The sequence below is a fragment of the Odontomachus brunneus genome, unplaced genomic scaffold, assembly GCF_010583005.1.
Source record: "Odontomachus brunneus isolate Ranch 3 - 2012 unplaced genomic scaffold, Obru_v1 Obru_scaffold_191, whole genome shotgun sequence".
Classification (NCBI taxonomy): Eukaryota; Metazoa; Arthropoda; class Insecta; order Hymenoptera; family Formicidae; genus Odontomachus; species Odontomachus brunneus.
In genome coordinates, this window is record NW_022639641.1 from 132,955 (window position 1) to 145,953 (window position 12,999).

Below are 12,999 nucleotides of genomic sequence, written 5' to 3' on the forward strand. Positions count from 1 at the left end.
CGTGTCAAATTGGATCGTGTTTACCCCCGAAATAACTTTTGACGGCGCGCACGGGGGTGCATAAAGTTATTAGTTATTCCAAGCATCCCCCTCTCGCCTTACAACGTTTCCACTCCCTTAGAACGTTCTAATTACGTCATATGATGTCCCTCGACCTTTTTCTCTCCAAAAATCTCCCGTCGCTTTCGATATTTAACGATAAATGACGCCGACAAATAGCGAGTATCACTTATTCTGTAAAACACAATTGTAACATGGAGATGATTTTTTGGAGAAAAATCCTCTCCTGGTTTAAGGAGAGGATTTACCTCATTTGAGATAATAAGTGCACTGAGGGAAATGTCTGATGATACTAACCAGAATTCTATTTAGGTTTACCAAACAATATGGTGAATAATTGTGTAACAAGATATTTAGTCAATGATACTAAACTATCTGGTGAGCGCATTGTCTAAGTAACGTTACAGTAATGCTTAAATACATTTATCAAACCGTCTGGTACAGCATACAATTCATTTGGTGAATGTTATGAATACAGTTGTGAAATAGTTAGACTTCTTACCTAACCTAAAATCTAACCATATTATATATAATTTTCATATACTTACTGTATAATCTTCATATATTTACTTCTAAATTCGTCGATATATTTTAAGAAATTTCATTCTTCCAAATATTTGACGGTTTCAGCGTTTACTCTTTTGTAGCACCGACGTCTTTACAAATTAGTATTAGTAGATTAAAAAGGAAATGTGGCAGCGAGTAACAATTAACTATCGCGTCAATAGTATTACACGTCTAGAGAGAATTACCAAACTGTCTAGGTATCTACAACTAATGTCTCGACTACCTGTATTGACTACCTGATGCGTCGAGGCATCATAATCAGAATATTGGATATGTGAACCAGATATCGCATATAAATTCACCATATTATTTTCATAAGACGAGTGTAGTATCATTCACAAAGTTATTTCTCTCAGTGTGTACGAAACAACAGTATGTATTAAATAATATCATAGCGAGAAGTCGGTAAATTTTTGAAGCGTGCGCGCAATATCACGTGAAATATTCGATACACGACGTATCCGTGAGTCCTTATGGGATTATAACCGCGCATAGAGAGCGGCCTGGATGTTTAATATAGCTCTGCTGTAATATGCGCTATATACATAACTGCAAGCTGACGCCACGGATCGATGTTCCAGGCGTCGGCGCTGGTAAGCTTCGGAGCTTTCCGCCGTCATTTTCTGGAACAACCGATGCGATACGAGTAAAATCGCGCGCAAAACTAAGCATGTTTTATTCGCCTATATCCTATAAAAAGAAAGAAAAGGATAAGGATAATCGGCTGGAATTAACACACTGAGGGAAATGTCTGATGATACTAACCAGAATTCTATTTAGGCTTACCAAACGGTATGGTGAATAATCGTGTAACAAGATATTTAGTCAATGATACCAAACTATCTGGTGAGCGCATTGTCTAAATAGCATTACTGTGATGCTTAAATAAGTTTACCAAACCGTCTGGTACAGCATAAAATTGATAATTGAAATAATAAAACCTAACCTAAAATCTAACCATATTATATATATAATTTTCATATATTTACTGTATATAATATTCATATATGTACTTCTAAATTCATCGACATATTTTAAGAAATTCCATTCTTCCAAATATCTGACGTTATCTGATGAAGCGTCCATTCTTTTATAGCATCGACGTCTTTACAAATTAGTATAGATGAAAAAGGAAATATCGCAGGGAGTAACAATTAACTATCGCGTCAATAGTACCATACGTCTAGAAAGAATTATCAAACTATCTAGATGCCTACAACTAAATATCTCGGTATATTGACTACCAGATGCATCGAGGCATCGTAATCAGAATATTGGATATGTGAACTAGATATCGTATATAAATTCACCATATCACTTTCATAAGACGAGTATAGTGTCATTCACCAAGCCATTTTTTTCAGTGCAAGAATTCATTTTCAAGACAAATTCGAGCTTGAAATTCAAAGTCAGAGATTGACTCTATACTGAGAAAAAGAGATACTTAAAAATTTATTTGTGGGATATAAAGTTTATTTCTCTAAAACAATCTTTTATCCCACAAATACATTTTTAAGTACCTTCTCAGTGCAATTACGTCGATTTTTTTTATTTATTATTCTCATATATATTATAATACTTTTACATAAAAATATGCTTCTCGAATCGGAACATCTTTAAGTTGTAATAATTTGCAAAAGTTGTAGTTCACGTAAAAAATTCCAATCTTGTCTAAGATACGATTATTATTGCATTATTACTATTTTTATCGTTTATCCGAACTTTTAGAAATTAAATTGCAAAAGAAGTTGATTCACAAACGTTCATTTAATATTTCAATTGTTCCTTTAATATAGCTATGTTAAGAGGACATCTACTCGAGATTTGTCAAAAATATTATAAATTACAATACCTCGTATTACAATATATGGAGCAATATAAATATATGGAGAAACAGAGTAATTCTCGATAAATTTGTGAAAAGGGAAAATCGGATAATAGCGCGGACTGCGTAAACGCCTCTGCCCGTCGCCTTTTGCACGTGTTCGTCCGATCCGATTTTGATGCGTCGCTAACAATGCACCGACCCCGGTGCATCGTTGCCCGCAACGGGGTCACGCCTTTGAGCGAAATCACGGGATTTCGTCACGGATCTTTGCAAACTGTCCCGACGCTTATTACGCGGATTTGTCCCGGGTAACATCTGAACTGTTGCGACGACGCAAGATGTTCCAACGCGAGAAACCGACGCGCACATTATAAATATTGTAGTCAATGTAATAAAAGTAATTTCCTCAAGTCATAATCGAATATCAGAGAACTAAAGTTGATCTAACTTGCGATTTGTTGAAATAAATATAAAGTCGTACATATTGAAAGAGTAATATTGAGTATAGATCGTAATAATAAAATTAAGTAGATAAAGTTACGCAAATGTGGCCCATTCTTTGAATTTCTTTGAGTGAAATTTCACTCGGAAAGTAGAATGACAGTCGAATCGACCAAATTTGAATGACTTTTCAGTTATATATATGGAGAGAATATTACAGTTCCTTTCATATATAAGTTTTTTTCAATTTCAATTACATTTTCAATTTTATTATATTTCTATTTTTAGTCTAAAAATTATTCGAAATAAAATTTCGTTCAAAATGAATGAAAAGTGACAGTATCTTCACTCGAGCAGATGATGAAAATACCGCCACTTGAAACCAGGAGGTTGAATGTTCTACTTAATATTTTCAATTTAAATTGAAGAATGAATCTGATATACTTCATTCTTACTGAAATAAGTTCATTCATTCATGAATTAATTAATTGGAATTCTGACTGCGACGATTTTTCTTTCTTTTTTCTTTTATCTGCGTTTTCTGAACGTTTTTGACTTTCGACCAATGTTTATCTTTTTGTGACTATTTTAAATACCACTGAAGAGTGTTTGCGAATGAGATCGAAACGCGTATGATTGCTTTATGTATGCTCTATTAATAAATTTTCTTCCGCAACCTACGAAAAACATCCATTAATATTTTTATTAATTTGTACCGCACTAGTACATCTATGCCTAAACTCTTATAGACCCTATTTTAACTTCTGATTGAATTAATCGAAACATTCACTCGTATAGATTAAGAATTTACTCTAAGCTTGAGTTTAATATCTTCATTATTTATTATATATTATTTTATTTGAGTTGTTTTATTTATTTTATCTGTTATGTTTACTGTCGTTTCAAGTGAATTTTTACTCGTTCTGAGTGAGACTTTACTCCAAGAGAAATTTAGTGAAAGTTCCAATTCTGTTCTCTTCGTTATTGGACTATCTTGGCCAAAGGGGATCAAATCCCCAAGTCACTATTGCAAGAAGAATTACTGAGGACTATAAAGAGAAATCTTTTCTTCTTTAATTTAATTGAGAAATTCTATGAAATCGCGAAAGGACGTCTAACTTCCACGCGTTCACTTCCATTTAGACTTCTAATAGACTCTTCAGGTTCTCTCTAATTATTGGTTATCTCTGAGAAAAAGCTCCGATGAATAAGATCGAATTGTTACAAAATCGTAATCATCATCAGGTCGAAGCCGGAGCTTTGCGTCACACCGTTCGAGTTGATCGCTTCTACCTTCCATCTTTCCGGTCGATATCAGAAATTAGTTCTCTCTCTCCCTCTCTCTCTTTCTTTCTCTCTCTCTCTCTCTCTCTCTCTGACACTGTCTCTCTCTTAGCAACTCAGTAACAGCGTGGGCCGTATTCGAGCAAGCACCGCCCAATGAGGTAATATTGGGACGAGAGGATCCAATGTCACGACAGTGTCGGGACGCACGCGTCGTGCAACCGCGGCGAACAAGCTGCCGGTGAACCCGAGGGGTGGTCACCCCCATCCCCAACTCGCCCCGGGGTTGCTGCGAAATTTCGGAAGATGCGTGCGGCGGGCCAGCCGATCCGTCAGAAGAACGAGGCGCTCGAGCCCCGACGGGAACGTCGCAGGACGTCGTCCAAGTGCGCGCGCGGACAGCTACTTTTTTTTAATTTTTTTCCACCTTCTCGAGTGAAGCCTGCTGGTGCACCTGCTGGATAGGACAGCAAACGGGATATGAGCTACACCGAACCGCTGTGGGAGATCAATGGGAATCAAGCACCAGTGAGTCCACGTCGGGGTAGTGACTTGCGACGTGACGATACCTTTAGTTCGGATGGTCGCGACGAGAAGATATTGACTGTAAATGGTGTCGGTTGACTGGAATCGTTCATTATTATTTGATCTCTTGGATATAGAATCAGAAGAAAAAGCAAAAATCGGATCGGATACGCTCGGTTAGAATCGAAATACGCGGCGAGAGCGACACGACGCTCTTTTTTTATTGATTTGTCTTTAAAACGAAAGCATCGAGGAATGGCGGTCTAGTCGAAGATGAAGCGGTCCTGTGTAGCTTGCTGGAAGCTGATTATAGCCCACTTAGACTTTTCCTGGACGCTTCAAGTGCGTCATTATCAGCTTCCGACAAACTAGCGATCGCTTTATTTTCGACTGGGAGATACTCCAAATATATTTTGTGATATGATTTCTGACGAGATCTTTGGATTGTTGTGTCTTTTTCCCTTTTTCATTTTGGCAATTCGCGTCACTCAGACCGACCGATTCTCAGGTGAGATCTGTTGGCGATAGGTAATCGCGGCGGAAATGTCGCAGTACGTTGGCGGTGAGATTGGCAGCTACCCTATGTGGGACGGTTCCGTTTTGTACCAGGCACAGCCGCCTACTCATCCGCACGTGAACGAGCACGGATTGTACAGACAACCCTGTGCGTTGTTGCACCAGAGGTAATGTCAAAAGCGCGCGGCGAAAGAATCTTTCATTCGTAGAACCATCCTCTGAAATTTTCGAAATAACGCCGCAACGCAGCGTGCTGCACTTACAAGTATATATCTGTATGTCAGGTAGGTTATGCTACTAAGACGGGTGCATAGGCAACCTGTCGACCTGTATGTAAGCTACACTCTGTACAATGAGTTGTAAAACGATTTAGATACAATGAAGTTGGGAGCTCAAACTATCAAAATTGAGAATATCATTGTTATACATAACATTATTGTTATACAGGAGCTTGCCTATCATCATATAATTAATTATATTATTAGTATTATTATATAATTTATTATTATTTAGTATTCTTATAATTTACATTATTTATTATATTATTATTATGTAGATTCGTTGGTAATAACTCAAATTCTGATGGTTTGGTGAGTTCCTAACTTCATAATATGCCATTCTGGCATATTTTGCAAAAAGCGCGAATAAATAGGTAAATATTTTACTTAGCGAGTAGGTAACTAAAGAGTCTCTAAGCTATCGTTGCGGAAACATACTTGGTAACACGCTTTTTTGATCTTAGTCGTGATTAGATAGATTATTCGGTTATTATGATAACAATGATACTTTGGCAAACTAAGAATTGAAACTTCCAGTCGTTACACGCCGAACGGCCGTTCGCCCAACCTGCCGTCGTCGACGACGAAGAAGCCGAGGCGTCGAGTAGCGACGGTGTCCCAGAGGAGAGCCGCGAATATCCGAGAAAGGCGCAGGATGTTCAATCTGAACGAAGCCTTCGATAAATTGCGCAGAAAGGTACATCAATTTCGCTTATTCTTAGGACATAATATCTTCCTCGCGAAAATTGATCAGACAGCAGAGAGAAATCAACATTATTTCATCATTATTTCTCAAGTATCTTTTCTTTTCTTCTCGCAAACTCGCGCTGATTAACTTTTAATTTTGATAAGTCAACTAAACTTTAACCTAACTTCTGATTACGTTAGTTTTTGTTTGTGTGATCTTTATCTCGATTAAGTTAATTTTAAGAGCCGTCAACTTTAATGAGTAAAATCACTTTAGCGTTCGAAAATTAAGTGTATTTTTGGGAATGTTTTGTAGGCAAACAAAGAAATGAATCGAAAATCCGTTTGGAAGACTTTATTGTACATATTTTAAGATATATATTTAAATTGTTATGTTAACATATATTACAAAATGGTGGCGCTAAAGCCTTGTCAACATGAATGTATTTTTCTAAAGGCTAGCATCATAAGTATCGCAAACAAAAAACCGAAATTTTCCGTCATCTACATGCCAATAGCTAGAGAAATACGTAGGGGGTTTTTGATACATTGAAAATTACGTATTTTATAAGCAATTTTCGACAAAATTTTTAGAATACAAAATTAAATTTTTTCTTCAAATGCGTGCCATTTCTAAAAATAAATATTTAAAAAATCCCTTATGTGCTTTTCTAACTATTAGCATGTAGGTAAACGGAAAATTTTGGTTTTTTGTTCTAAATTAATATTTGCGATGCTTATGATGCTAGCCTTTAAAAAAACGCGCTCATGTTGACATGGCTCTAGCATCGCCATTTTGTAATATATGTTAACGTAAAAATTTAAATATACACTTTAAAACATGTACAATAAAGCCTCCCAAATGGATTTTCGATTCATTTCTTTGTTTACACACAAAACATTTCTAAAAATATGCTTAATTTTCAGACGCTAAAGTGATTTTACTCCTTAAGCTTAGTTTAGTTAAAATATAATATTAACTCATCCAGTCCTAATTACACGCATACAACTTAATGAGACATAAATGAAATGATCATTAAATTATCGGCATTTAACTTGTCTATAATAAGAGCATTTTACGTTCAGGTGCCGACGTTCGCTTACGAAAAACGCCTGTCGAGAATCGAAACGCTGCGCTTGGCGATTACATACATCGCATTCATGGGCGAGCTGCTCGGTATCGAGCCGAGCAGCCCGAAGCAGGAGTATATACCGCGGGAGTATTACCTGCCGAACTGAATCTGTCTTCTAGTTCAGCCAGACGACGAATCAGATGACGCCGAGCTCGACGTGGTCGCGACGAAGTCGTGTCTCTTGTCTCCTTCATCTGCATGGAGCGCCTCGTCAATGCTCGAACGCTCCTGACCGACGAAACTGACGATTAATAAAAAAAAGTCTTCCATTATTGATTAGTGTTATAGTGGTTAAGTGACGAAACGCAATTTAATGCATGTTCGTGTGTGATATTCTCGTTCTCCTGTAACGCTATCGGATCCTTTTATCGAGCGTTATCGCTGATCCTTTCGATTCTACGATCTCTTCATGTTCCTCGGGAATCGATATTGCTCACGAAGAAAAGAGGAAACGATCATTCTTTTCGGTCCTGCGGGGTGATAAGATTTTTCGAGTTTCTCCTTGGGATATATCTCGATCGTATCAAAAGAACTCAAATCTGTCTCCTTCTAATCCTGTATTACGTGGCCAACGATCTCGTAATGCTTCATCGTCATGATTATCGTGGATCTTTTGCGATTAGATGTCGCTGACTGCGATAAATTAAGTGACAATATTAGATTAAACTTCTCTGTCTTCCACTATTCGTAATACGTTGTATACTATAAAATGACGTTTGGACGGTATTTGCAGCGGAGTAAAGAATTGTCATTTCGGTCTTCAGTGAAGCAAATAATTCACGGAAACTTGTAGTTTTAAAATTGACGATAATAAATTAACTTTCCCGATGTTGAGCGAAATTCACTCTTCTGGTCGAAATTATTCTCACGGTAACACAAAGAAGCTACATATTACGCAGCTGCAAATACTCACCGATTTTAACAGATAATAATGGCTGAATATTGCCGATTACTGCGTGGAAATAAATGAGTGTAGTGTGTAAAAATAAGTTGAAATAAAATTTAATAATAATACCATCCGAGATAACTACTTTGCAACAGATTAAAGAAGACGAAATGGGTTCCAGCTGTATGCTTTTATATTATGTCAAACTGAACAAAAAAGTTTTCTATCTTTCACTAATCTTCTTTAATTAATATCTCGATATTTATTGCGAATATCGCAAAACAATATAGGATTTTTATGTTTACCTCAATCTGTTCTACCTTCCAATAAAAATTATGGAGGAAAGTCTGGAACATTATATATATATTCTGTATATACACTGTTAGAAAATTTCGTATTAAATTTAATAACTGGGATGTGAAGTTTTTTTTACATAACTATGTTATATATATAAAAAGTAATAGTAAAATCAATATTAGAGTACAGCGGATTAAATTGAATAGCGGAGGAATTTGGATAATATTAAGCGTTTGCGACAATTTCAGAAAAATATAAAGCGCCTTGTTTTATGTTTGAGGTTAGCATGCTATATATTCATATTTTTATACTATATATCATATTTTTCTGAGATTGTCGCAAACGCTTAATATTATCCAAATTCCCCTGCTATTCAATTTATTCCGCTGTACCCTATATTTAATAACACAGTTATGAAAAATCATAATTATCGATCAAAATCACAATATAGCGATGTACAACTTCTACGATAGTATAAAGGAGAACCGATGAAGAAACTTCTGGATAGCTCCGTTGAAATCTCAATAAAGGCCACGATGCTTTGCAAATTGAATCTTTTAGGGCACGTGACCGAAATAGCCTCGTATTTATGATATATTAGAAAAATTATTCTAACATATCATAACATGTTATAATATTTCATGATTTAATATGGAATTGAATAAGAAAACATGGAATATAAGATAGAAAATATTAGATTTTATAAGAAATATGAAATATTATAATTAATTTTTAAACTAATAATACTAATAATACTAATTATGAAAATCTTTACTATTAATTTTAATATCAAATTTTTAAATTTACTTACAAAAATGCTATTATTTTTAAGAACTCTTTTAACAGTGTATATATAATATATCTTTGTAATACAATCTTATAAATTTTTCTTATATAACAAGAAGTTATGTCGGCTCTAAAATTAAATAAAATTAAAAATCTAAGAAGGACAAAAGAGCCAAAGATGCAGATATTGTACGCTATAATTTAATTACGTGTAATTTTACATAAAACCGTATGATGCGGTCCTCTTCAGTCAAAGTTGGTGCCATAAAACGTCAATAGATGATTAAGTCGCAGGGAAAGTTCTCATAATTTTACAGCTGTGTAAATTGTGTTCCACAGAATCTCAATTTTTAACATCTCAATGTTTGCTAGCTACGTAAGAAAAATTAAGATGATAAAACTCGTATCAATACACAATTGAGAAGTGTAACATATTAGGAATACATCTGTATTCTCACCAAATAGATAAAAACCTGCAACTTTATCATTTATTGATGTTTTATGGCACCAACTTTGTCTGAAGAGGACCGCATCATACGGTCGAAACGTTTTATGTAAAATTATAGACGTAATTAAATTATAGCGCACAACACCTGTATCTTTGGCTCTTTTGTCCTTCTTAAATTTTTAAACTTTTCTTATTTCTTCAGAGTCAATTTTTCCAGATCCCCAACGATTTCCTACCAGATGATGGCTTGTCAAAATCTACTTTAACCACGGCATGTAATCAGCATTCCAGTCATGAAGAACACTGCACGCACATCAACTGATATCGATATCACGTGTCGCATCATGTTATCAATGGAAACTGCAGCTGACGTTATCAGCGCCATGGAAGAGCACTCAGCTAGCTTTGCTCGAAATAATCGTACCTTACTCGACGTCGGTACGTAAGCATTGTATTGATTTCATATCCCGTGTCAACACCCTCCTTATCGACCTTAAGCAACCTTTAGTTGCCGCAGGACGAATCGCGCGAAAAACTGTCGAGGACGACTCTATAGGATGTAGTCGTTACGAGGGGTTAACCGAACCTATCGGGGAACCGGTAGCCACCCAAGAAGGCGGCCTCCTTTCTCTGCAGGCCGACTCGCCGGCCATTTAATAGGACCCCTTTCCGTCCTTTTTTTTCTTGATTCCTCTTTTTATGAATTTTTCTTTTTCGCTCAAGGTTGCACCGCCGCGACCGCTCGGACAAGTAAGGAGACAAGACGAAGGAGAGAGAAAGAAAGGAAGATTGCGCGCTGAGGGAGAGGATGTCGTTTAGCTCTCGGACGATGTGGGTGAGCTTGTTAGGCTGACGTCTCAATTTTAGCGTTCTCGATCGGGAGAGGGGGGGAATCCAGGGGGAAGCCGAGGAACTGACACGTGGAATGGCCAGAGATATCGAGGGTGGACCCCGTGCGCGTAAGCGCACGAACGTCGGCCACACGCATTCACCTTTTGCGCGTGTACGTGTATTGGCACTGCGTTGTACATGAACGCGGTACGCGCGTACGGACGTATGTACACACGTATTCCAGATACCGCGTTCGGAATAAAGACAAGACGTCCGAAGACAAGAAGATAAAGTACAAGCCAGAGAGATCAGCGGGTGGAGGATAAAAGGGCTTTCTCTTTCTCTCTCTCTTTCTCTGTCGGTTCGCGGGTGAATGGGAACAACGAGGGAGGAAGAGAGACAACGGTGGTGGCATCGAGGGTGAACCCCTCCGGGGAAAAGAAGAAACGAAGATAGGAGTCTTGGCTCATAATAGGTGGAGAGGCCGGCGCCTCTCGTAGCATCACCACGTGGCATGCGGCCAACTACTGTCTCCTGATCAATATGCTTACGGCTACCTCGCCTCTCTTTCTATCCCTTTCCTCTCGGCGTCTCCCTTTTGCGCCTCTCTCCGGCGGCGAACGGATCAGGCGTTCGTAGCCGCGGCGTGGCGCGATGCGACGCGATGCGATGCGATGGGATACGATGTCGAGGAGAAGGCCTTCCGACGCCGAGTCGACTCGACTCGCCGAAGGGATTGAGAATCGCCTCACCGTCCTTCCTCAGACCGCGCTGTGTCGTGATTGATGAGCTACCGCGACTCCCGATTACTCGAGATGCATGGAAATGCCCGTCGATTACAGCCTTGCCGCGTGCGCGACGCTCTTCAGTATCGAGGACATCCAAAAGAGGAAAAAGAAACAGGAATAACACGTTAACATTGTATTGCACCGGGTGATCAAAGCTGTCCAAATTATGACACTACACTGTGAGAGGAAAGTATTTAAAAAATATTAAATATTTACTTGATGAGTACTAATAACATGTTTACTTAATTTTCTTTTATTTAAATAGGATGAACGATTACTTTCATGAGAGAAAAGAGCTAAGGTTTTTTTGAGATTTCTAGGAAAATGTATATTTCCTTATTTGAAAAATATAATTTACTACACACGAGTAACTACAGACGTGATCACGAGTAACGGAACCCTTGCATATCATCGAGACTCCAACATTAGTTTCTCGCCTCTTCTGCCCGGGGGAACAGAGGGTTGTGACCGCAAGCGCCCTATTTTCGGAGCTTGCAGCGGCACGCAATAACGCAGCCATTGTCGCGGGTAAATATGAAGTATCATTCTCGCATTTTCCAGCGACATAATCTCGGGTCAAGAGAACAAGTCGCCTTCAAAGAGTCCTCTTGCCCCCGCAACCGAGATAAATATCCGCCCCCGAGGCTTTGAGCTATCGCGTGGGTGGAACAAATTGGTCATTCGTTTCTACTTGGGCGTTATCTTATCATCGGCGAACTTTTCGCCGTGATATATCGCCGGTGCCTAACAGGTGGTCCCGCTCGTCCCGAACGCTCCTTCACGCCCGACATGCCGTTAATGAGCCCCTAGATGAGCCGAAATCATCACCGGAGCCGCGACTCGAACGCGATACCACGCGTCGACCACGTGGTGAAAACATTCCGAGTGACCCCTCGTGTGTGTTTTTCCTCTTCACCCTTTTCTTCTCTGTCTGTCTTCCTCGTGCTTTTCAGAAATTGATGACAGTGTGAGTAACGAACACATCGAGGGTGCACCGACAGCGCGAACCTGACGGAAGTCTTCCTCCCCTTCTTTCCTCCTCGTTATCTTTTACCACCCTCCACTTCTTAAATCATCATCCGACCCTGGAGGAATCGTGCGCGCGCACTATCATCATCGTGCCGAGACTCTACACCACCCATACGCACACAAGCGTTCAAAGAGTCTTTCGTATTTACGTGCACCCGAGTATGCGTGTGTACACGGTGTGTACGGAGGCTTTAAATATCTCAGCGGCATTCGCGGCATCGCGAGGCGAGCGAGAGAGGGTGATGGAGAAAGAGAGACGAGTAGCTATCGCGTTATAAGGGACCACCTATATAAAGTTACCGAAGAGTTTAGTCGGCCGTTGTAGTACCTATATCGCGGTGGGTGGATGGACAGTATCTCGTTGGTCGTTTGACACTGTCGGTGATGGTGCTGGTGGTGGTAGTAGTGGGTGGTTGGCGGTGGTGGTGGTGGTGATGGTGGTGGTGGTGATGGTGGTGGTGGTGCTGTGCTACCGCTGCTGCTGCTGGTGCTGCTGGCTGCTGCTACCGTTGCTCTTCTTCCTGCTGCCTCGCACGGTACGGCCGTGATGGTGCGGCGGTGGTGGTGCCGGTATCGGTAGTGGTGGTTAGTGGTGGTGGTTGCCCCTCAGTGTCC

At 39.2% G+C, this 12,999-nt stretch overlaps 1 protein-coding gene across 2 annotated transcripts; it reads left to right on the forward strand.

The window, feature by feature from the left end:
- Positions 1–4,502: 4,502 nt before the first annotated feature.
- Positions 4,503–8,410, forward strand: LOC116851782 (protein Fer3-like). Of its 2 annotated transcripts, none has more exons than XM_032831562.1 (4): positions 4,503–4,708; positions 5,234–5,388; positions 6,037–6,196; positions 7,273–8,410. In XM_032831562.1, exons 1-4 carry the CDS (start codon positions 4,661–4,663, stop codon positions 7,423–7,425), a joined length of 516 nt encoding a protein of 171 aa, XP_032687453.1. In that variant the 5' UTR covers positions 4,503–4,660; the 3' UTR covers positions 7,426–8,410. The 2 variants fall into 2 exon arrangements, with proteins under 2 accessions (XP_032687453.1, XP_032687454.1); XM_032831563.1 differs by having other exon boundaries at positions 4,638–4,708; positions 5,198–5,388.
- The last annotated feature ends 4,589 nt before the right edge of the window (positions 8,411–12,999 follow it).